This window comes from Orbicella franksi, chromosome 4 (assembly GCF_964199315.1).
Source record: "Orbicella franksi chromosome 4, jaOrbFran1.1, whole genome shotgun sequence".
NCBI lineage: Eukaryota > Metazoa > Cnidaria > Anthozoa > Scleractinia > Merulinidae > Orbicella > Orbicella franksi.
In genome coordinates, this window is record NC_138148.1 from 6,681,027 (window position 1) to 6,707,300 (window position 26,274).

Consider the following 26,274-nt stretch of genomic DNA (forward strand, 5'->3'; position numbering starts at 1 on the left):
GGATCAGAATTTCAAAATACAGTAGTTCTAAGTGAAATATATGCATCTAACGAAAACATATTATACCTAATTTTACCGGTAGTTGAATCTGAGTAGACCAAATGCCCCGCGCCAAATCCTGTCGACTTTTCTGACACTTTCTTTTGCGGCGACAGAATCAAAACAAAACAAATGCTCTCAATGCATGCCGTACGACAGAGAGTCTTAAAAAATAATGGCACTAAAGCCTTTATTGATCTTTTCATTTCGGGGAATTTTCATGTGAAAAATACTAACTTGTCTGCAATACATAAATCTAATACTTTTACAGGTGCAAACCTAACCAACATGCGCCAGTGACGGTTATTGTACAAATGTTGATCCATCTACACACTCTATATCTGGAAAAAAAACAAAAACAAAAAAACAAAAAAAACAAAAACAAATCGCCTTGAAATGACCTGGCAAACGGGCTGAAACAGCCCCAGAAAGCCCACGCAATTGCGCCCGGGCTGAAAAATGAACTGGGGCATGTGCATGCGTTGACTTCATTTAACTGGATGGAAACAAGATAGCCTGTACGTCCATTATTTATCACCTACACTGTCCAGGCTTTACGACGAAGCTTGAAGATGTCTTCTCTTTCTATGCGAGTTATCTTTCTGGCTGGAGTGTATTTGACCAAAGACAAGTTTTGCTTGTGCTCTTGTGTCTTTGTAAGCTGCCACTATCTCAAAAAGTCGCAAATTGTGCGCCTAAAAGGCTAAATTGCGATAGAAGCGATGTTCCAATTTTCCTTGGCGCCACATTTTGATTCTTCGGTGACCCCGCGTAGGCAATTTCATATTTGGCGCTAAACCTTATATAATAATAATAATAATAATAATAATAATAATAATAATAATAATAATAATAATAATAATAACATTTCTAAAGCGCCCTTTCCCAAGGGTCCAAAGGCGCTATTTACAAGGTTAAAAATTCATATTACGAAAAGAAGTAAAAAGCTAAAAGATAAAATAAAATAAAATAACTACAAAATTTTCAATTTAAAAAAGCGCGCTTAAAAATTCAGCCAGGGCTGCGATACTTTATGTGATTAATGGCAACCAAATTTTTAGACCTAAGGCATAATGTGTTAATTTAACTTAACCGCTCAAGAATAGTTGAAATTAGCTGAATTACCTCTGAAAACAATCAACTACTGGGTCGAGAGCTCATGGATAATCACAACAGCAGCTTACTAACTTGCACTTTCCAGATTGACCTTAGAATCGCTTTTCTATTTTTGTTTTTCTCCAAATTTATAAAAACAAAACTGAATTTTGACAACATTTTTTCCAGTTTATAACTTGAACTTCAAAGTATGGACACTCACTTATGTGGATTTTCCGCGTCAGAAATGTTGATCCGTGAACCAATCAGCTGTAGGGCCGATAATGCAGAAACGGCCCGCATTTGTGACCCAAAGACCGCACGGTTTGACATGGTTGACTTTCTATTTGGCCGTGTTTATTGATAATAACGCTGTTCAAGTTTTAAGTTCGAAATGGACGCAGGCACTTTTTGTTTCCCCACTACCCAAGTGAGTTAAGGGGCAAGGGGCATTGTATCATTGTTGCAGAACTTCCGATATTATTTAGTAACAATAATTTAATTCGACAGTGATAAAAGAAAGTAAATTTATCCGTTCCTTGACAATCTTCCAAACTCTACTTTTTAGGAATAGAGTTTTACGAAATTTTATCCTAAGTTTGTGTTGTTGTTGTTTTTTTTTTTGCATTATCCTTTCGATCCCTGACAAGTTTTGTCATGCAAGGAGCTTTACGCAAAAAGTTTGTAAGTACAAGAACTATTATTGTTTTATTTATGAGTTTCACATTTAGAGTTGCCAGCACTTACCGACTTGGTGTGCTTGACATTATCACCTTCCATCAATTAGAGTTTTAGTAAATCATGGTGGCACCGACGCATTTCGGATAATTATTTTTCAATCACTTTGTGGCGTGTGTGTACTCTAACTATATCACTCAACAAAATTCTCGAAGAATCGCGAGCGCGCTTTAAAGAGTTTTTTTTTTCTTTTCTTTTGTGCAAGAAACACACAAAATAACATCAAGCTCACTTTCGTTTAGTTGATTGTTGAACCAATTTGATTCCACAGGACCAACGAAAAGAATCCCCACTGTGGTCTTGAGGCATGCGGAGAGGGCCGTTGGACGTTTGTCATGAAGATTAACGGCTCAGAGGTTATTATGGATTGTATTAACAGTATTCTTAAAAAAAAAAAACTTAGTTCAGCTGCTGAGATGTCCCTTAGTATGTTTCATAATCTCCAGAACTCATAAGGCAGTATAGGCATTTTCTAAGTTTTACAAGGCGATAACTTTTCGAGCTCTGAGTGCTACAGAATACGGTATCTTCTACTTGGATTCCGTGATCATTTTGCACAGCTCCAAACAGGGCAACTTGATAAGAAAAAGAATCGAAAGGAACGAAAACGCGACTTTTGTCCCTGCTGGCGGCGAGATAACTAAGACTTACGTTGCAAAGGTTCAATATGAAGCATGGACTCCTTGCTGTAGCTGATATAACTGATTAGAACGTTTTACTTACCATATATTACTGCGCTGCATGTTCTTTGAACGCTTGTTCCGGTCGCCTGTGCTCAAAAAATAGTCTTAGTTTGATTATGGGCATTGAATCTTGTTTCCTTATATTGTAAATAATGTAAGTTAAATATGTATGGTCATTTTTGTAATTGTTTTTTAAATTTCGTCTCGCAGAATACATTTCACTACCATTCAAACCTTTGGAGAAACAAGAAAACATTTAATGTTGCAGGGGGAAAGACTGTATTTGACACACAAGAGACCAAATTGACGACCTACTGGGATACACCCTTCGCCAAGATCTGTCTCGGAATGAGGATCCATGGTGAGGAAAATATCAATTTTCTTCTCATAAACAAGGAAGCTAACTCTTTGTATTCGCTGATCGCTGACGGACAATATCGCTCTACCTCACTCGGTCGTGGCAAATGGAAGACGCTGATTGGTTCCGGAGCCTCCCTACAGCAAAACTGTAATAGGGAAGGTTTCAATGCCCATTGCTCTTGGCCCGATCACTCCAAAGCAAGAATTGGTATTGTTGGCAACAATCAAATCGAATGCAATTCTTGTGATTCCAGAATTGGGTTTGGTACTGAAGGAAAGCCTTTTGACTCTAATACCTGTGGAAACGTGGCGACAAGTGCACCAGATAATGGAGACCAGTACATTAAAGCGATGGGATATATTTTTATCTTATAAGACGTAAATTTTGTCTTTAACAGTCGGACATTGCTTCCCGTTCCCACAGCCATTCGGTAGAAACAAATATTTTCTATTTCTTAAATAGGTACCTTGCAAATATATAGTTAGAACTATCATGATCAATTCGCAGACACACAGAAAGCCACGGCTGCACACGACCAAAATGAAACGTCTACTTCAAATACATGTAAATGTATCTAGTATTTTAAATAGTTTACAGCAGTTCTCAGTTGAGTTCTGCTAATTATTCATGTGGCAAGTTAAGCCGCAAGAACTGGTAGCTCCCTCATGTCTTAAATTTGCGTCCTTTTGTTACCAGTGATTTTTGTGCGCGGAGGGCGCACAATAAAATACTACGGGAGTCACTTCAACACGCCTAAGCTTGAGAAACAACCCTCTTGCAATGCAACTTAACTACTTACGATTTAACTAAAAATATTCCATTCAATATAAAATAATTTTTGCACCTTAGGAAATCTCTCCCACGCACTTTGTTTGGAAGGAGAGCAAAAACGAACTTTCCTTGTAGTCATTCAAAAGCGTTCATTTTATTAAAACCAGTAAACGTTAACTGCAACTCAAACACGAAAATCTTAACATTTTCTTCCGTCCATCAAAACCGTGAAGTTGATTTGAACGAAAGCTGTCTTCATGATCAAATGCTAATCAATCAGGCAAAGTAATAAAGCTAGGCATGTAGCATTAAAAAGTTTTTTCAATTGTGAAATGATCAAACCAACAATTATTATAATGCAAATCAATATCTAAAACATTTACCACTGCCAGCTGGTAGCGTTCTTGCAAGTCCTGGAAATAACATCAACAACAACAATATAAAAACAACAACAACAACAAATAAAAAACAACTGTTGTCGGATAGTGTTAACATATTATTGTAACTGATAAGGAAAATGTACTTTGTGTAGTAATTAATTGTAAGGGTTTTTTTTTTAGTAGTGTTTTAGACTGATACACACTGAACTAAAGTAATATTGAGCTGGCGTACTGTACTTGAAAGAGTAAAAAGAAAGGTAAAGTGCATATCGTATAAATAATTATAGTTAATTTACTGTTTGTTTGTATAGTATTAATGGTATAAAGTGTAGGTAGCTTAGAACAATTCAAATTGAAAACAGGCAAAATAACGAATAGAGATGTAATGAAGTATGAACGACGTGTCCTAAGTAATGTTGTGAAAAATGTAGTAACCTATATTGATAAGTGATGTAAGTGGTGTAATGTAATTCATCAAGAGTATTGTAGATAAAAGTGATATAATGAAGATTTAGCCTTGTACACCTGTTTTATGTGATTAAATAGATGTTTATTTTAAAAAAAAAGAAGAAAAAGCAAGAAAAAGTATGTTTTATACCTGTTTGCTTATTCTCGCGAAGAATACATTACAAGTTAGTTTTTAATCGATTCATTGTTATCTCGAGATATTTGTGATGTCAGCTAGCTAGCAAAGTCGAGCTTTCAGATTCTAGAACACGTACATCGTATGCGTGCATCATAATACATAGAGGATAATACACGGCGGCGGTCGAGAAGATACAAATTTTATGTTCGAGTGGCAAGAACATAAAATTCATATCTTCGAGCTAACGTGTAATGTTCTTTTTATTATACAGACGTACTGATGATGGCGTTTTTGACGATTTTCCGAAGATTTCCGACCTCTTTCCGAAGATTTACGAAGATTCTTCAAAACCTGTCAAAGGTCACACGAACGTTGTCGAACATTTTCCGAAGTTTTCCGAAGATTACCTAAAATAACCGAAGATTGCCGAAAACTTTCGAGGAAGACCCGAAGATGTTTCGATGATACATCAACAAATTTAAGAACAATTCAGGAGACGAACTTGATATCCGTGAAATCATCGATAATTCAATAGTAAGGATATGGAAAATAGGCCACTCGAGTCCCGCATGTGGTTTCGTATGAATTTTACGAGTGGTGTATTTCCAGTAAAACACTCGTGTCTATATAATAAAATGCGCGTTTCAATTATAAATTGATTGGGTTATTTGGACATGTCATGGGTTATTCGTGACGCTTTTTTGTTTTGTTTTCATTTCTATATCGAAAGGTTATAGGTAATGTAGTTTTTTAGAACAACAAATTGCCAAGGGCAGCTATCAGCCCATAAGTCTTAGACATAGGCATTTAACTGTCAGCGTTAAGGTGTCCCTGCTTGTTTGAAAACAAACCTGTACACTTAAAACTTTATGTATAGCATATTGACCTGCAAAAACGTGGAAAACGAGAAATATAAAGCTAGTTTTTTTTTTTCCATCATCGACAATTGCTGGTTTTCAGTGTCACGCCATTCAAAACAGATCAAAATAAAAATCAAAACCGTTCAATAGATTAAGTCCAGAATCTGGGAAATGAAAGAAGGTAAATATGCAAAGACTCTCGCCAAGATTCTGGTCACAGCAATTTTTCTTATGCAAGATATGGGGAGAAATTTTTTACCCAAATTTATAGAGATTTGTATGGAGACGCCATGCTGGTGCCCATCCGTATGGGCACCAACATGGCGGCCGGAAACCGACTGAAACATCTGTCACTGAGTTTTGCCACAAACGACTGTATTTATCCCTCAAGAACTCTAAAACATTAAAGTAATACTTTTTCTAAGACATGAACTGTTCAGATAGTCAAATTCCCAGAAATAAGTCACTTTTTTAACCATGATGACAGCTCTCTAAGACGTCATGTAAATGCCACGTCACGCAAAAGCTTAGAAATTCAAGCGCAGTGTATCACAAAACCCATTCGGAGCGAAAATTTGTTTGAATACTAGTTTTCAGCTGCTCTTATACATTATTAAAGTAAAATCTTAGAAATATCAATAGTTTCGTAGTTTGAATTTTAGTGACGTCATGTGAAAACCAGCTATAACTTCATTTGCCGTTTTACCATATCCTGGTTTACCGCAGTTTTTTAACCTAAAAACTACCTCCTCGTGCTCTAGCTATACACGTCGGACGAGACTGCGTTTCATGAGCTACTTCCCTGATAAGCTATGCCATTGGTAGTCCAACGCAGACGCTATTAGGGCTCTTGAAGCGTTCCTTCCCCGCGAAAAAAAAAAAAAAAAAAAAAAAACGCGTGACGTGCCCTCAGAGCGTCTGCGTGGGAGACTACGCCATTGGGCATTTTGTCGTCTGATATTGTGTGTGCAAGATGATCGTTCTACCGGTTTTGGTCAACAACGAAAACCGAAAATACAGTGATGAGCTATTATCAGTGATAGTCGCCGTCTTAGGACGAACACTATCGCATCACGTGACCAATTTATTGCAGAATTATAACGAGTTATATAACTATTTCGTTCAGCGCCAGCTTTCTTTTTTGTAGGCCAGGATAATGCTACTTTGGTTTTTGCACCAGCAACAGTAAAATGAATTTTAGTTAAAAGTGTAATAATTATACTTTTAATCAGTACTGCTTAACACGGAATAACTAATGAAGGAGCTAATTAGTACTTTAATTAAAAATATGAAATATAATTCCAGAAGAAGAAGAAAAAAAAATACTTTTCAGCAGGAAAACTCTCGTACAAAAATGATTTCTGTTTCAATTTGGAAAAAAAAAAGAAAGAAAACCGAAAAACGTTTTAGAAAATACACAAGCTCTGAATTACCAGGTTTAAAATTGATCTATGAATTTTAAAATTTACCTGCTAAGGAAACATGACATTTGACAGATGAAAAGAATAGTTCAACCCTAACAGATGGTGACTTTTTGTTTCATATATGAAAATGACATGGAAATAATACTGATAACCGACAAACCAAATAGCGACCTTTAATTTCTTAATTTTTGCATACTATCGACGAAACGAAAGTAGAGAAGTTTGAGAGAAGAACTTTGCATCGTTACAATTCTCGCGACAAGCTATGTTCCTCATTTGGATTAGTGTATATTTATTGGAGCTCTGCTGCGCTGTAACCAAAGTTTTCTGTTCCATTGGTAAGTTCAGTCATCGATAACTCATTGGCCCTGTTTTAAACAAATAAAATGAGGCCATATATATATATATATTTTTTTTTAACTTACGTATTTTAATTTTTATTAGTGATAAGCTCTTCGACTGAAGGAGTGTTCGTTAACGTTCGTAATTATTGAGCTCTCCCCTTAGTCGAGGTTAAAACATAATAATTTTCAAACATAACGTTTTTAAAGTTGGAATTTTGGATTTGGATAGAAAACTCTTTAAGCGAAGCAGAGTGCCAAAATATAAATTGTAGTTTTCATTTCTGTTTTTGACGAGTATCTTTTGTTCTCTTTTGCGTTTTGTCAATGTTTTGTCAATAAACTGTTTCCTCGCTTCATTAACTTCTCCTAATTTATTTCAGAACGAGATCGTGTGCTGTACTTCCCAAACTACTACTTTTTCGTCGATAGACGGTTGGTCAAACACACAATAAAAACATTATTCGTTAAGGACTTGGACAACTGTGAACTTCTTTGTTATCAGCATGACAACTGTGTCAGTATTAATATTAAAAAATATCCCGACAGCGCAACAGGACAACAGGAATGTGAGCTAAATAATTCCACTCACATGGGGGTATGGTGAAGACCTGACAGCTGACAACGCTTACCTTTATCGCGGAGCGAAGGTAATACTTTTTGCCGTCACTTTGTTCAACTTTTTCTCAGTAATTAGAACATTTTACATGTATAAATATCGCTGTTTTAATTTTTCAAAAGATGAATATACAGTAGTAGCGAAGCGTTTGAGTGTTTTTGGACCTTACCGTTATATATGATTCTGAATTACTTGTCGCGCGACGCGTAAACATTGAGACTTGCGCATGCAGCAACTACGAATTTTGGAAGCTGGCAGGTATTCAAAATTTTCCACTGTGAAAAATACAAATTACTCTGCGGGAGATTTTCTTAATGACGTACCGAATCTCCACATTCGCATATAAGATGTTGCTAAATACCACACCAAGTTAAATGAGCGCCCCGGATGTTTCTTCTAAGTTTAGTCGAAGAGCGGGCGAACTTAAACAATTAAGGCAAAGGGGTGGGAGAGGTGAGGGGGGTTGGGGCTCTTATTAATAAATTTAGTAGGACTGCAAAATGGTTTTATACGACGTAGCTGTACAGTTACTTGTCTTTTCTGATGGAAAAAGAAAAATAAAAAAAAGAAATTTCTAAGAATTGCTGGGTGTGCAAGCCTTTTTGAAACACAAAGAAATATCACTTACGAACCGTGATGGAATAAAACAAAAATGTTTCGCCTTTTGAAACTTAATGACCCACCAGCTTTAACTGTAGACTTCTTAGGATATTACTGCTTTAAAAGTCTACATGGGAGAGAAGGACGCGTATTTGAGAAAAAGTCTTTAGATTCGCTACATGGGAGAGAAGGACGCGTATTTGAGAAAAAGTCTTTAGATTCGCTTAATGAAAGGAAGGTGCTTATTCGAGAGATTTAAGGGAATAAATAATTCGCGTAATCGGTTCAGCCCGGAAGGGTGTTTTTTTTTTTCAGTCTTATACAGAACAAAGCATACACTACGAATACACAATTTGAGTTGATAATTACTACCTTGGGGATTATGCAAATGACAGTATAAAAGAATTATTACACTAATAATTTCGATATACTAAAATTTAGCCTTAAACAATAAACCTCAGTACGAGGCTCTGAGGAATAACTGCATAACTGTGGGGTTTATTCCTCAGAGCCTTGTGCAACTGAGGTCTATTGTGTTACGCTGAATTTTAATATATCGAGATTTACCTATTTACACGTGTTGCAGCCATTACTCTACTAGAGATAGCGAAAAGGAAAAGGTTGGTGACCCACCCTCCCACCCAACGAGTAAGTCAGGCTTGATCTTGTCCGCTTCTTTTTTCGTCTGGTCTTTCTTGGGCTTGTCCCAGGCCAGAGCGAATCTCCATACCTTATTACCATGTCATGAATAACAATACCTAAGGTAGAATGTTACACTGTTTTGGTAACATCTCTACTAAAATACTATCCAATTATAATATTATTTCCATGTATCGTCAAGAACGCTTGTGGAAACAACCCGCCATGCCTCAACAACGCGATTTGTCAGTCAGGATTTACAGACAAAGGATATCGATGTTTGTGCTATCCTGGATTCAAAGGCGAATACTGCGACAAAGGTAAGGATAAGAAAATTTCGACTTTTTCAAGTAATCTGCGAGCAGTAAAAGGAAAACATCAGTGTATGTCTTATGACGTCCGTCAACATGGCCTCAACAAGCAACTAAAATTGGCAAAGAATTTTCGCGCGTTTCCTTGGGTGAAATTTCGTAAAATTTAGCAGACTGGTAATAAATATTTTATTTTTCTCCGAGATCGTTTTTCAGTATCTGACCAGTGTTTTCCGCAGCGGTAAAATACAAAAAAATGCAAAAATGTAAAATCTTGCCAGAACAAACCCTACTTTTTTCGTGTTCAAAATTCGTTTCATTCCGAATTCAATGTACTGTTACAATTTTGAAACATTTCACCGAAAGAAATTTAAGAAATTCACAAGTAAAGCCATGAAAACGGTAATAGCCATATTTGTTTGGGCATGAATAATTCAGCACTAAACTCGAAGATTCTAGCAGAGATGATTATAAAACACCATCTCATCATTTATTGTTACATTTAAAACGTTTGAGAGGACTGGGTGTTAAAACAAATTAATGCAGAAACAGCTTTCAAAACATGACACTAGCGCGCGCAACGCGATAAATGATTATCCTATGGAGCCACCTTTAGGCCACACTAATTTGGGCAATTTCAGTCACCAATGACAGCTTAATTATAAACGCACGGCTTGAACCCATATCCTGTTTGCTTGATCATACTGTTTTGTTTATGAAATCAACTTGAATATAGGTGGCAAGAGAAGGAAAATCATCATTTCAATCCAGAATTTTAGAAGCCAATTCAAAACGAAATTCAACGCAGGACTTCCACTTGTGCAGCCTCACTCGATTTTTGATTGACAGAAAACGTTTGGTAGAGCTTTTATTAAATCCATTTTGATATCACTGGTTATCTGGTAGGCTCTCACGGTGCGATTCATTCTCAAATCGTACTAATTTTTGCTCTAAATCGCATCTTTTTGTCAGCCAATGAGAATGGAATGCTAAAACAAAACAACCAATTTAATTTCCAGGTTTTTTTTTTTAATTAATCAATCACATTGCAGGAAAATGAAAGACAATGGAGCCATTGTTTGGGAAAGTTGGCAACTTTTGTTGCGGAAACTCTTTTCCAGGTTTGATGACCAAATCCCTCACGCTGAAAATCAATTTCGTCGTTTACAACTTCCGGTACAAATTTTGACGATTATTTTCTCGCTCTTTCTTTACCATCGCTCAAGAAGCTCCGTGTGATCCCGAGTCCAGAAAAAACAGAAACAAACGAAGAAAAACACAACAAAAAATCCAGAGGCAGCCGGTGAAGTAGACTTCTCCAGATTTTCTGTAGTTTAAAGCGATGAAATACAAAAGCTCGTCTGTTGCAATGATCGAATAAAAACACTCTCCACTCTACAAAACAGCGGATGAGCGTGTTTAAAAGCTGGGCACAGTCTTGCTATCTTGAAAATGTCAGCACGGAAACAATGTCGCCCGGGGAACTAGAGGCGGTCCTGACAAAGTTCTACGCCGAAGTAAAAGAAAACAAACAAAAAAAAAACAAAAAAAAAACAAAAAAAAAAACAGAGATGATTAGAGTACCATTGAAAGTATTTAAGGGACAATACTATCTACTGTGTATCGTGCGATCGATAGAGTTCCATAGGTCACAAGAAATCCTCAACACGAGCGCAATTTCTCTGCGCCAGCAAGGAAAGGGTAAGATACCAGACGAAGCCAAGCCACTAACACCAACGTGAACTTTAAAAACGTGACTGAGCAACTTGGTTTACGATGTCGCCAGGAACACTATGATTCGTACGTGGTGGACCTTTTGATGATGGCACTAAAGTAGAAGAAGAGAAGATGGTGCTGAAGAAGTTGAGTCCCGCGAAGGTCCAGCCAAAATACGAAGCGGCGGTCTCTCACGATCAGGCGAAGAACTACACCAGAAGTTATGTATAGCACCGACACCGGAAAAACCGGATCCAGTGCGGCTCTTCAACCTTTAGTTGTCGAAGTGACCCGAGGGAACGAAGGACACAGGGCCTCTCTATCTGAGCGTCATATATCGTCGTTAGTGAACAAATGTCGAATCGAATCGAATATCGGCAATATCAGGAAATCAAGACAAATAAGAAGTTGACAAACCACTGAATGAGGGAAATATTGGTGTCAATTAAAACTGAAGGGTTCTGGTCGACATTGCGTGAAATAACAGGTCATGCCCGTTAATCTTTGTTAGGCCACTACGATGAAATTGACCAGAATTAATGAAAATAACTGCAAAACGAAACTACTCCAAACGGATTTTCGAAATTTTCACTAGGTTTTCCCTCGCAGTTTCAGTACCGCATTGCAGCCTTCACTTCTTCTGGTAGCCTCGTTTGATCACCGAACTACACAGCTTGCACGTTTAATCGAATTTCTACTCCAAAGACGTCAACAGAAGTCTCAACCAGAACCACAGAAGAAACGAAAGGCTTACATCATTGAGTCAGAGGACGAAACTTGAACATTCGAGTGGACTGTTTTGCTCTGGCTATGACTTGAGAAAAGGAGCTTCTTGAGGTGGAACGTGTTTTTCCTTTGTTACGCTCGAACCAGTGGCAATTGAATTTCGGAACGTGCAATGTTGGTCTGAAATTTCAAATCCTACTCGCGCTGCGCGCTCGTTCGATTTTGAAAACGCGCGTAAGATTTCAGACCAAAGTGCAATCCACTCAGTTTAATTACCATTATTTATGGGACCAGACTGTGTTTGACGTTTTTCTTTTTCAGATATTAACGAATGCTCTTCAGCGGCGCCATACTGTAGTGCTGATGCTACTTGCCACAATACCATAGGTTCATACCAATGCAGATGTAAGCAAGGATTTTCAGGAGACGGAAAGGAATGCAAAGGTTAGTGTATATCGCGCGATGTTCTTATAGCATTTTTTTTTTCATTGTCATTTGCGCACTACTGACCGTCTCTGCTCTAGCTTTAAAACCAGTTTATCGGTAGTTAGATAAATCGTGGAGTATATACTCATATTTTTTTTTTCCAGACATCGATGAGTGTGCTATAGGAACCTATGATTGCAGTTCTGACGCCATCTGCATTAACACCAAGGGTTCATTCAACTGCACGTGCAAACCTGGATTCTATGGAGACGGAAAGAATTGTAGCATAGGTGATCATTGTTATTGCATTCACGATTTTATCGATGAAGCAGTTTGCAAGGAAAGCAATTACTGTGGTGTTTAATGCTATTTTTTTTTTTCTTTTACCATCTTGAAACCTTCTTAAACGTTTGTCTTCCTTATCACGGGTAAGGGTTTTCATATGAGCCAAGTGGCCCATCAGACCAGTGCTTACCCCCGGTTCCTGTAGCATGGAGCGACTAGGAATATTTCTACTTTTCCAGAATGGGAAGTTAGTCCATCACAGGGTTATTCCCCAGTATTTGCTTCGCCGGTATCTATCTAAAGTGAGTAACCTGTTTTACTCAAGATACAACAAAATATCCGGGGCCAGGGTTCGAACCTGGGCGACTCGTTCCGGGGTCGAGTAATGCACTAACCATGGGCCACCGAGCTTTCCACCTACTTTATCTCAAAACTTATATAGGAAGAGCTAACCGATCCTCTTACCTTTTAGTTCCATCTTCGTCGTGCAAGGAAATCCATGACAGGAACTTGTAAGTGGAATGTCATTTACACCTACACATGGTGACATCTGTCACCGGCTGTACTTCCTCGTTAAAAGCCAACGAAATTCGGTGAATCAACTGAATGCTCTTCTCTTAGAGACAGAGGAAAAACATCAATTACCGAACCACCAAAGAACGCTCACAACAGTAAAGTTGTCGGATATATGGGTACATTAATAAATGTCGGGCGTGAATGTTAACGAGTCTGAGAAATTCATCAGTCTCTTTTTTTTGTTTTGTTTTGTTTTGTTTTGTTTCTTTTCTTTTCTTTTTTTTTTAATTTAATAGGTCAGACATGAGTCAGGCGTTTACCCTCAATTTAGACTCAAAACCAACTTCCGTTTTCTGCCAACTGGAAGATTTTGGATGTGGAGATGGAGGATGGACGCTGATTATGAAAATTGACGGCAACAAGGTATAACTCTATTCAAGTTTTAAATCACGTTCGCCGCAGAATGATTTTATGCCAAAATCGAGACTTTCAAACTATTGTGAATGAATTTAATGGAGGTCAGCTTCTCAGGACTCCAATGATGCGCAGGATGTGGAAGTTTGAGACGGAAATCAGTTAAGTTAATAACTTGTACTAAGTGACAAATGAAAAGACGTGGATCACTCGTTGAGGCTTTGAAACCATGGAGTAATATTCTATTGGTTATTTTTCACAGAGGAACAACTTACAATATTTCTTACATATGGCTTTCAGAAAGGCATCAAACAGTCATGTTATTGAAAAAATGATAATACCTGATCATAGGATTATAATCTCAACAAGGACAGCAGTTAGAGGAAAGAAACCTGATTTAATTCACTAATTCTCTTTTAGAATACCTTTCACTTTGACTCGAAGTATTGGAATAATAAAATAGAGTACAACCTTCCTGGAGGGGAGACCGGATTTGATGCACAAGAGACCAAGTTACCAACCTACTGGAACACACCCTTCTCCAAGATTTGTCTTGGTATGAAGATCGGCCAACAGATCAACTTCATTGCCATCAACAAGCAGGCAAAATCTCTCTACTCACTAATCGCTGACGGGCAATACCGCGCCACCTCACTGGGTCGTAACACGTGGAAGACACTGATTGGATCACAGGCGTCTTTGCAAAACTACTGTAACAGGGAGGGGTTTAATGCTCTTAGTGAAGAAAGCGGGGCTTCGAAAGCAAGAATCGGTATCCTTGGTAACAACGAGAACAACTGCAAAAGCTGTGACTCCAGAATCGGATTTGGTATAGGCGGGGCTCACGATGAAACCAATACGTGTGGAAATGAACATGGATGGAAGTTTCCCGCCACACGCATCAAAGCCATGGAGTACATCTTGGTGCAATGAGAGAAAACTTAAATAGCGAAAGTAAAACCATTCTTTAATATACTCAAATGAACCATATACCCCACTCGTAGGTGTTATTAATGGCTGAATTGAAATAGTTGTTGTTTTGTTGTATAGTGAATAGCCGAAAATTTTAAGATACTGATTTGACTTTCTGGTTAATTAAAACAAACAAGCAATAATAATAAAAAAAGAAAGAAAGAAAGAAAATAATGGGGCGTCTTTCAGCCGAAGTGAGCAGGATATACTTTAAGTTGATTATTTTTTTTCCTAATATAGGGTTTACTAAGCCTTCTGTTCTTTTTATCCGTTGTCAACATGCGAACATGTTATTTGCAGTGAACAATAAAGACTAAATTAAATATATATATATATACATATATATATATACATATATATATATATATATACATATATATATATATATATACATACATATATATATATATATATATATATATATATATATATATATATATATTCATTAAATGTAGTTCAGGACTTCAGGAGTGATTCATCGTTTTATTGCTACAGACCTGTTTCGTATGGTCAACAAGTGACCACACTCATCAGGCAACATCAACGAATGACCGGTTAATTTAAATGCTGGCGGTTAAATACAAATTCAAATAGTTGCTATGGTGCTGATTATTGCGTTACGTTATCTTACGGTTTTGAGTACATATCTGTTTCTGTGAGGGCACGAAGTTGCTAATTCATTACGTTTGTTGAGGCTACATAGGTCTTTCCTGCAGATTATTAGAAATTTTTCGTAAAGACATAAACTGCATTTTTTAGTTACGTTGTTGTAAGGCTTGGATTTTCTGAGGACTTGGGGGATTGTACCTCATCACCTGGTACAATCCCCCATGGAACTCCAACGTCAAAACCAACCTAGGAAAGAAGTTCCTCCACATAGTCGACAAATGCTTCCCAAAGAACCACCCACTTAACAAGATCTTCAACAGACACACGCTCAAGCTTAGCTACTCCTGCATGCCCAACATGAAATCCATTATCTCGTCACACAACAAAACACTCACTCGTAACACAACGAAACAGGTCTGTAGCAATAAAACGATGAATCACTCCTGAAGTCCTGAACTACATTTAATGAATATACTATGCTCCTCTAAGAGTTGAGCGCTTTTTGAAATCCATTCACCACAAGGAAATAGAATATATATATATATATATCTATATATCTATATATCTATATATCTATATATCTATATATCTATATATCTATATATCTATATATCTATATATCTATATATCTATATATCTATATATCTATATATCTATATATCTATATATCTATATATCTATATATCTATATATCTATATATCTATATATCTATATATCTATATATCTATATATCTATATATCTATATATCTATATATCTATATATCTATATATCTATATATCTATATATCTATATATCTATATATCTATATATCTATATATCTATATATCTATATATCTATATATCTATATATCTATATATCTATATATCTATATATCTATATATCTATATATCTATATATCTATATATCTATATATCTATATATCTATATATCTATATATCTATATATCTATATATCTATATATCTATATATCTATATATCTATATATCTATATATCTATATATCTATATATCTATATATCTATATATCTATATATCTATATATCTATAACACCGCATTAATTACTACAATTGAGTAGTTGTAATTTGCCACTTTTCCAATATGACGCATTTTAATTTTATTTTATTACCACTTTTTTTATTTGTTTATTTCTGGGTTCAGGAGCTCTTTTCAGGGATTCTGTTATGTTTGTCGTCGGTTTTTTTTTTATTCAGGGGCTTTGGGGGGAGGGGGGGGGGAATTATTACTGTAGTTGAATGGCTCTTTCCTGGGATCCTGTAATGATTTTTACCCGATTACATTCATTCAGAGGCCTTCAATGGGGAGCTTGTTACTGCAGAGTAAACACTAAAAATTAAGTTAGATTTTTTCTCTCTAGCTTTTGTCACTTATTTGTATTCACCTTATTTGTATTCACATGTCAACCATAGTTCTTTATTTGCCTTTGATTGTTTAATCCTTTTCACTTTGTAATTTAGACCTTTGTTGTATTACGTAACCTCAGTCTTAACATTTCTGCTTTGTATATAAGTCGGTGTTCTTGTAACTCGCAACCTTTGTAAATAGCTTTTTAGTTTTTAACTTTTAACCTGAAGAAGGCCGAACGGCCGAAACTTCGTGCATTAAACTCGTCCAGAACAGTCAAGAGTTGGTCTCTTCGTCACGTTTTTATTGTACACTAAACTACATCACACAATGGAGTAAAACTACATCACACAATGGAGTAAAAAGTGGTTTGAGAAGGGCCAAATTAATGAGGAAATGGTTAATTGGGTTATCAATGGCCGGTATTGCCAAGCCTGGCAAGGCTTTTGGAACCATTAAAACCCACAAACAAGGGAATCTCCTTCGGCTTATTACATCGTGCTGTGGCACTGCCATTGAGAACCTTTCAGCACTTACAGAATTTTATCTTAAGCCTCTAGCCCAAAATTTGCCATCGTTTGTCAAGAATACCACACATTTGTTGCAGAGAATCGAGGAACTGAACAAAACAGGCCCCTTTTCCAAGGACAGTCTTTTAGTTTCATGGGACGTGGTTGCTACGTTTCCCAACATTGACAACAATTTGGGAATTAATGCTGTTATAGAAGCCATAGAGGCTAGGCCGGCCAAATTTCCATCTACTGATTTAACAGTTGAGGCCGTCTTAAGCACAATAGTTCGTTTTTTGAAGATGACAACTTTCTTCAGATTCACGGTGCGGCTATGGGTCCCAAAAACGCATGCAGTTACGCTGATCTAGCCATGGTAATTATTGATAAGAAAGCCAAATCAGGGGAAATTAAACCCAACCTGTGGCGGAGGTACAAGGATGACATTTTTGATCTTTGGACCCAAGGGCCTGCTAAACTCCATGAGTTTACGCATTATATTAATTCTTTGTACCCCGCCATTAAATTCACTCTAGTTTCCTCTCTCAATTCATCCTGGTCTCATCCAGACTGATATCTACTCCAAACCTACGGATAACCATATTTACTGGCTACGGAATAGCGCACACCCTGCCCATTACCAGGGCCATTCCCTATGGAGTAGCTACCAGGATCCGAAGGAATTGTTCTACTGATGAGGCATTTAGTAAACGCTCTTCTGAGTATAAGGGTTATCTATATAATCGGGGTTATAACCCTACTTTGGTTTCACAACAGTTTGAGAAAGCCCAGTCTATTCCTAGACAAACATTGCTTCAACCCCAGCCTATTTTTCCACTTGTGCTTGATTTCAACCCTCGCTTACCCAGTGTTGGTAAAATTATTAGGAAATAGAAGCACCTTATTTATGATTCACCATCTCTTCAATTTTTTTTTTTTTTTTTTTTTCCGGTAGGGTCCATCATTCCTGCTTTTCGTAGAACTAAAAACATCAACGAAATCTTGAGCAGTAAACCTCGTGAGCAACATCGTACACCAGATAATCAGCGGAGTTGCTTTAAATGCACAGCCAAATGTGATCTATGTCGCAATTATTTAAAGGAATCCAACTGCTTTACTAGCACTAGCACTAGCAGGACGTATCCTATTACGCAGATTCTTAATTGTAAATCTAAAAATGTCATCTACTTGGTTACGTGCAAGAAATGCAATGTGTAATATGTTGGTTCCACAAGTAACGAATTTAAATTCGTTTTCGCAACCACAAGTCTTCTATGATCACCAAATAACGTACTTGTGAAGTTGCTATTCATTTTAACAAAGAGCCTCATGCTCTGGCAGATTTTGAATTTTTAATTATTGAACAGTTGTGTAATCTTAGTATCAATGATAATAGTCTTGATGAGCGTTAGCTCACAAGAGAGGCCTTTTGATGTGCTCAATTATGCACCCTCACACCTCATGGACTCAACAAAAGGCGTGAGTTTAATTCCAGGGATAGGATTCGCTACAATTAACACCATCTTGTTGCGGTATTTTATTTGATTTTTAGCGGGCGTTTGGCTATTTTTATTATTGCGTAATTCTTATATAATCTTATGTGAATTTTTTTTTTATTTCTCTGTTCTCTTTGTAAGTTACTGCTTTGCAACTTATTTAAGGCTTTTTCACTTTTTGTAAACTGAACTTAACATTGTTATTATTGTGTTATTGCTATTTGCTGTCGAGTCAGTATTCATTTTATTATTGTATCTAAGTTTTTAATTTGACCATTAAAGATATTTCAATGCGAGTCGGTCGGTGTTCCTAAGGTTTGTTTATGAACCCTTTTTTACAACCCCTTCCTACCGAGAAATCAAAGGTTATTGTTATCACGGTTTCAATGCTGACATCATAATGTGATCTCCGGTGAATTAAACGACGGAGATAAAAAAAAAAAGAAAGAAAGTCACATGCAGGCTTCAAACAATACAGGAATAGCTTGGTTCTCATAAGAGGTAATGGTAGCCACCTTGCTAAAAATGGCATCAACCTGGCAAGTGTTATACACATTGTGAAAACCATAATTTGCAAAAATAAGGAACCTGCAATTTAGGGGTAAATGAAACGCAAATTTTTGCTAACTAAAATCTACTCATTTTTTCACAGAAAACCGTGGCCTATAATTCCATTTTGAAAAGTCAAAATTTAAACGTCAATGTTTGAAATATCGACCAATTACTTTTGGATCCTATCACCAACCCTAGTGTACCATCTTCTTAATGTACGTTTGAAGTACAAGAACTGTACCGAATAGTATTCAGGTTATATTTGAAAATTTATTTAATGCTCAGTCATTCTTATAACCAGCCGTGTAAATCCTTAATTGCACTTGAGTTCAGACCATAACTTTTACTCTGGCGAAATGTTATCATTTTAAGTCAATCGGAACTTAAGTGTATGGAACAAAACCTCTTTAGCAATAAAAATGAAATATTTGCCTGCAAATAGAATTTTTATGTTTTTTCCCTCTGGTCTTATTGCTTGTTACAGTCACGTAGTATTGCGTGACACAGGTTAGGGGTGGAGTATAGGGGCAATACATTGCAACCCCTCTAGGCAAACTGCTTGCTTAGTAACCTCGCTATCGAGCGTGTTTGTGCATTCCCTCAGATTTTCCATCGAGGTAAGACACTTATTTGAACTCCCACCTCCTCCCCTGATCCTGTCCACCTTGTTTATGTTTATGCAGGATGTAAGCCATATCGCATGGCGTTTTGGTTGCCCTCACCTTTACTGGGCCAAAAGATTTCTAACAGATTGTAAATTTTATATGAATCATAAATTGATTATTTCAATAAAAGCGGCTTTGGGCTTTCCCTCAGCCATCTTACTCCAAACGTTTGTGTGAGAGTAAAATTATTGTTGACCAGTAAACGAGCTCAGTCGATACAGCACTCGGTTGATACGTTAATAGGAGAAGCCCAGAGGAAAAAGCATAAAAAAATCTTGCGAAAAATTCATTAAAAGGAGGATAAAGCAAAAAGCTATTATCTTAAGAGCAAATGTACACAAAAATCAAACCAGATCAAATTTCTTCAGCAAATTCATTCTCCAATGAATCAATTCTAAGTACAATCAAATTGAATATGAACCGAGTTTTCTGTAAGACATTCAAACAACAGACTTCTGCATAATATTCGATTTTTGTTATATCTATTTTTGTTGTTCATTTCGCTAAAGGCGGAGTGAACATTGGTGAACATTCACCGAGACGTATCCAGTGTTTTTGGACTAAGAAGGAGTCGAGGTGCATAAACTCGGAAAAGAAGAACGAGGCCAGTAATAAACCAGCCACTTTGATCAACCAAGCTTTGTAATAAGAGATTTATTATATCGGAAAAGAAAATGTTTCTTGCGGGCCAGCGCGTAATCCCGTGTGGGCAATATAGTGTTTAAGTATAATTTCCAGAGGTAAATATATGAATAGGACTTTCTGATTGGTCGAAAAGCTCATCATATGGCGTTATATTCACCCCGCTGGAGCTTGGTTACTAAGCTCGTCATCTTTGCCATCTTGGCAAGTAAACATGGCGGACAGTTACTGAATGAAGTTTTCATTTATTCGAAAGTCCAGGATATTTGAAACGATGGAGAATTTTCAAAATGGCTGCTGTCGCCCTTGGACCAAAAATTGTTTCAAAAACTCGTATTCAAGGCCTTTAAGATTCGTGTGCGCAGTGGTTGTGTCGATCGCTAGCAGGTCAGATCGATTGACCGAAATTTGTTTTTCTTCAAACCATAGCTACTCATTTTTAGGCGATGATGAGAACTGTGAATGAAGTCGACAACGATAAACAAAGGTACCGGATGAATTTACTTCTCGTAGTGTTTCGTTCGTTTGTTTTACTGCTGATTGATTGACAATCGATGTACATGTAAGCTAATTAGGGAGTTTTAGCAAATCGCTACGGCTGACGCTGATACGGTTGCCGGAAGTAAATTTCCCCCAAAATGAGACCCTGTGCTTGTACGTCGGTTGCATCCAACCGTGGCGTGAAATCTGACTACGTGAGTCGGGATGTTTTGCCGTAGTTGCTACTACGTCGGGTTTATTTCGCTTCTCTGGCCCTTTTCAACGGACATCTCGGCATTTTAAGAATTCCATTGGATACTATATCCTTTAAACTCACTTTAAGTCAAAGATTGCGTCAAGGTTGCCTTTCATAAGCTTGTAAATCCGTATCCTGAATTTACGATAAGTTTTGGCAAAGGTGTTGGAATGGCGAAGCGAGTCAAGTGAAATATTCGTGTTGAGCACAAGGTTGTTTTTCTTCAGTTAAGTTTGCTTTGAGGGTTTAGTGAAGATGTTTTATATCTGGATAACTATACGATGCTATTTTGCTTCTTTGAGTATTGATATATTTGTGTTCTTCACTCGATATTCTTTGAGATATTTGTCTCTGAAATTATATATTTCATGCATCAAATTGTTATGGTACAAAGTGTATGACATTCGCTTTCGCTCAGAAATAATCTGTTCGTCCTACCGAATAACGGCCATCGTCCTTTGAGCGAAGCCATTTGGCTGTGAGAAACTAAAGAAAGGAGATTTTAAACTCCTTAGACGATGTTTCTTTCATCTTTGTATTTCGCTTTACCCGCTAAACTTAAAATTTGGCAGACCACCGGGACGTACTCTCCCCAGACCTTTTCAGTCACGGCAGCCGTAGTAGCACCAGCCGTAGTAATTTGCTTAAACTCCCTATCATTAAAACTACGGCTGCATATACGCGTATGCACATGAACAACTGCGTCTGTGTTCTTATGTTTTAGTCCGTTTTTTTTTTTAGTCCTTGATATTCACTAATTATACTAAAACAATTATTCGCCCCGGGCTCATACGGGGGAATATCATTAAAAAAAAAAAAAAAATTAATTTGCATTTTCAAAGACTCCCCACCTTAGCCTAAGTTAACGTTCTAAGCTAGTTCCAGTCTAATATAGAGTTCATGGAAGTGGCCTATTAGCTCTGTACAATGGGGCTCATTCACTTAATTTGTTATCTTCCATTTTAAAATGCACAAATCTATTTTACTCATTTTTTTTACCCTTTAATTAGATTCCAATGAAATAATAAATGTTCCTGGATCTTTATAGCTGATATCTGAAAAAAAATATTCCAAGACAGCTACCAAAACTATTTTCATTGCTTTAATTTCTAATGACCAATTCTTTACACTGTGCTACTAACAGAATCCAATCAAATTCTTGAAAACTTAACATTCCTATTTTATATTTTTGATAACATTGATCGTGTTTACAAGAAACGGAATAAGAGATATATTAAGTGTAAACTATACGAGGTATACAAGCTTAGCCTTGTATTATTCATCCCAGACTTTGAATGCCGACGACGTCTTGCTAAATACGAGACGAACAAACAAGAATGTACGCAAGTAATTTATCTGTGTTATAACTCAGCGTACCATCGTAATTACAAAAGCACCCAAAAGAACGATGAGAACGGAGCCTTTGCACGTGCATTAAAAATCTCGATATTTTTTCTTTCTTTCTTTTTTTCTTTCTTTTTTTTTATTCACTCTCTGCGAAGGAAAATTGTGCAATAACCATGATTAACTCGGATTAAACGAGAATGAAAACTAAACTATTATTTGCAATTAATTACTCCTTTATACACGTGTATATAATGAGAATATTCTGAATCCAGGAGATGCAACTCTGCTGAGTTTTGTTTGTTTGTTTGTTTGTTTGTTTGTTTTTTAATTTCTAATATAAGGGGACCACTCGCTCGTCAGTGTATTTTTTTGTTGTTGTTGTTTTTTTTGTTTTTGTAAATAAACCTACATAGTTACGTCAGTAATCACCTACTGCAACAGCGAATATATGAGGAAATAATAGTTTAAAGTACATGTATGGAAGATGAATGTTTACGGAGTTTGTCAAGCTCTCTTTTTGCTTTTATCAAGTATTGTTTGACGTTGAATGGTCTACTGTGTCTTTCTAGCAATCGCTTTATTCATCAGGGCACACGTTTTAGGCCTCTATTTACCTTCTCGATTAAGGGCGCAAGTGATGCCATCTAGTCAATATAACAATGATATTATTTCCCCTAATGACACTTGGCCATACGTCAATCTACGGCTCTCAAAAATTAAATTACGTTATGCACATACATACATCTAACGCGGAAGCGCATACTCGGAAAAAAATGCAAGGACACCTAAATCAATGGGTTTACACTTTCTTTCTGTGGGTTATATCTACATTTCTTTCATTGTATCAAGATATATCCCATGGCTTTGATTTTTCTGGCTCCATTTTCTGCGTTGCCGGGAGCCTCATTTCCACACGTGTTAGAGTCATCCGGTTTTCCTCCTGTACCAAACCCGATTCTGGAATCACAGCTTTTGCAGTCGTTTTCTTGGTTACCAATGAACCCGATTCTTGCTTTAGAATTTGCGGTTAAAGTGCTCACAGCGTTAAAGCCTTCTTTGTTGCAGTGGAGCTGTAAAGAAGCCTTTGAACCAATCAGCGTCTTCCAAATGTTACGACCCAGTGTGGTGGTGCGGTATTGCCCGTCAGCGATCAATGAGTAGAGAGAGTTGGCCTGCTTGTTGATGACAATGAACTTGATCTGATGGCCGATCTTCATACCGAGACAAATCTTGGAGAAGGGTGTGTTCCAGTAGGTCGGTAACTTGGTCTCTTGAGCATCAAACCCAGTCTCCCCTCCAGGAAGGTTGTATTCATTCTTATCACTCCAGTGCGCTGAGTCGTAATGAAAAGTGCTCTAAGAATATATGAAAAAAAATTGTGTAAGTAGATAACTAGAGAATTACATATTAAATAAGCGTTAGAAATGAAATCAAAGTGCCTATGAGCCGAATTATGAAAGAATGTTGAGGCCACTAGACCAAGTTGGTCTCGTATTAATCCACTGGTTATTGGCTCTACTCCCAGGCAATGTCTTTAAAAAAAAAGTCCATTAAAAAGCCCTAATCAGCCATGTCGAGCATGTCGAAACGAAGGGAATCATTTTGAAACTGCTAATTAACAGTTATTCCATGAACACCCGTTTGATATGAGATGGTAAATAGCCAACGAGGCCCGTAGGACCGAAATGGCTATAACCAATCTCATATCCAACAAGCGCTAATGGAATAATCGTTTTATTAAATTCGGTCCGCTTGCATACTTGGAAATTATAACCTATTTTTTTTCTTTTCTTTTTTTTTTTTTTTTTTAATTGGAATTTAATTTCACAGAACGACCGGAAGTTGCTGTGGCAAAAACAACAACAGCAAGTGGGCAATCACATGACATGCACATCGTTTGAAAACTGAAGCCCAGTTCGGACGCCGAACTTAATTCGAATTTGGACCCACCCAAATTATCAAAAGTACACCTGTTGATTCAGACGTCGAACTTAATTCGCCGAACTTTATTTATTTTAAACCAAATCACGTCAGCGATTTTCAGACAACGTGAAAATTGCTTGTAAAACACGTTATAATAATTTATGCTTTAGGTTCGGCACATGAAAAGTTCGACGTCTGAATCAAAGCCGTTCCAAAGCCGAAATTTCCGGCTGAGCTAGGCGGAAAGAACGGCTCGGCCGTTCCAAATTCAAATAGCCGTTCCTAATTGATTCAAACGCCGAACTTTTCATGTACTTAATTCAATATATTTGGTTCGACTCATGGAAAGTTCGGCGTCTGAACTGGGCCTTAGGCCCAGTTCAGACGCCGAACTTTTCATGAGCCGAGCTTAATTCGAATTTGGACCGACCCAAATTATCAAAAGCACGCCTGTTGATTCAGACGTCGAACTTAATTCACCGAACTTAATTTAATCTGAACCAAAACACGTCGAAACAGCGGTTTTCAGACAAGGTGTATGCAGTAGGTTCGGCAAATGAAAAGTTCGACGTCTGAATCAAAGCCGTTCCAAAGCCACAATTTCCAGCTGAGCTAGGCGGGAAGAACGGCTGAGCCGTTCCATATTCAAATAGCCGCTCTTAACTGATTCAAACACCGAACTTTTCATGTACTTAATTCAACACATTAGGTTCGGCTCATGAAAAGTTCGGCGTCTGAACTGGACCTTAGTTGAATGAAAAATTTGAAAGTGAAGCAAGCGAGTCTGCTGAACGAAAATTACAATCAAGTAGCATTCAAGAAACGTCTACCAAATGAAAGAGATACAACCTTGGTCAGAAAGTTTGAAAATAGATCAAGTTTGAGTCATCGAGAGGAGCAATAATTGTGCACTTAAACCTTGCAATCGTAAAAATACTGCGGAAAATTTTGATCGCCATGGTACACAGACGTTGCGCCAAAATTGTTCTCGTCAAGACCTCTATCAGCGTTCCCTTGCTGCGACTACCTTGGCATTTCGAGCTGGCTGTGTGGAGCTGACTGCAGGCCAGTTTCAGAGTCAGGGACAGAAGCTATCTTAGCGTCGGATTCATCAGAATCTCCGAGGCCACCCTGATGGTTTTTCGTGGCTGGTAAAAAAACCAGGCTGACTTCTGTTTAGCTCAAAATACTCAACTCCTTTTGAGCCAGGTTTTCCGCAAGGACAAAATTGTTGACGTTAAATGGCGTTAATTTTCTCCTCCTCGTCGGCCAAAGATAAAACTAGGTCGTCCTCGGTAGCTGAGTGTAGGAATTTTTGCTCTCGACAGGTCCGAGCTCACCCATGTCGAACAGTTTCTTCAACCGCTCATTGTAAATTGGTTTCTTATAGACTACGCCGGAAATGTTGCCTGTCTTCCTGAGGTCTTTTACAAATGCTCTAATACTTTATTTGCCTTAGTAAAAGCGGAGTCAGAGATAATAGAAAACGGTTTGTTGAGCGGCGGAGAGCGAGGGAAACGATCAATGCCGGTTGTTATGGATTTCATATCGATGAACTTTTGTAACAAGGGCCATCTCTCTTCCTCGCTGACGTATAAAAACTTCTTTTGACATTTCTTGTATCGGTTTCGAAAATTTGGTGCCACCAGGACTAGCAAGCCATTCTGTAGCAGAAAGGTACACATTGTTGTTGTTACGTAACCTTCATAAATGGGTAAATCTCGATGGTCAAATTTGGAATGTTGCAACTTTTAAGGGAAAGTTAACGGATACGTACCGTTAAATAATCTCATCTCGAGCTTTGTGCCGTTTTTGTTGTTACTGGGAAGGCATTGTCCATAGCTTCGTGTCAGTATTTCTTCTGTAGAAAGCTCTTTTTTCATTCATTCTTTTTTTTTTTTTTTTTCAACGAGACTTGGCTTCCCTC

The 26,274-nt window shown here is 37.3% G+C and overlaps 3 protein-coding genes and 1 pseudogene across 4 annotated transcripts in view; 3 read left to right on the forward strand and 1 right to left on the reverse strand.

The window, feature by feature from the left end:
* LOC145484277 (putative skeletal organic matrix protein 5) overlaps positions 1-14,676 on the forward strand; it is a 70,278-nt gene extending 55,602 nt beyond the window's left edge. The window contains exons 1-4 of one of the 2 annotated variants that reach the window (XM_081462922.1): positions 12,316-12,333; positions 12,480-13,112; positions 13,413-13,539; positions 13,951-14,676. In XM_081462922.1, the coding sequence (XP_081319048.1) occupies positions 12,997-13,112; positions 13,413-13,539; positions 13,951-14,463 (756 nt within the window). In that variant the 5' untranslated portion in view covers positions 12,316-12,333; positions 12,480-12,996 and the 3' untranslated portion in view covers positions 14,464-14,676. Of the gene's footprint in view, positions 1-12,315; positions 12,334-12,479; positions 13,113-13,412; positions 13,540-13,950 lie in introns of those variants that run through there. The other variant, XM_081462920.1, reaches the window with a different exon arrangement.
* On the forward strand, positions 1,032-4,589 carry LOC145484286 (putative skeletal organic matrix protein 5). Its single transcript, XM_081462928.1, has 3 exons — positions 1,032-1,818; positions 2,144-2,228; positions 2,766-4,589. The coding sequence occupies exons 2-3, from the start codon at positions 2,208-2,210 to the stop codon at positions 3,288-3,290; spliced, it is 546 nt and encodes a 181-aa protein (XP_081319054.1). The 5' UTR covers positions 1,032-1,818; positions 2,144-2,207; the 3' UTR covers positions 3,291-4,589.
* Positions 10,696-12,138, forward strand: LOC145484280 (uncharacterized; annotated as a pseudogene).
* An 8,255-nt stretch (positions 14,677-22,931) lies between the features above and the next one.
* Positions 22,932-26,274, reverse strand: part of LOC145485454 (uncharacterized) — an 11,816-nt gene continuing 8,473 nt past the window's right edge. Inside the window, exon 6 of the mRNA XM_081464120.1 lies at positions 22,932-23,779. Within this exon, the coding sequence (XP_081320246.1) occupies positions 23,261-23,779 (519 nt within the window). The 3' untranslated portion in view covers positions 22,932-23,260. The remainder of the gene's footprint in view (positions 23,780-26,274) is intronic.

What these genes read in the sequence shown, in the direction of transcription:
- LOC145484286 (XM_081462928.1), top strand. Translation starts at nt 2,208, where the DNA reads ATGAAGATTAACGGCTCAGAG. An exon ending in TGAAGATTAACGGCTCAGAG is followed by an intron (nt 2,229 to 2,765) that starts GTTATTATGGAT and finishes TTCGTCTCGCAG; the next exon opens with AATACATTTCACTACCATTC.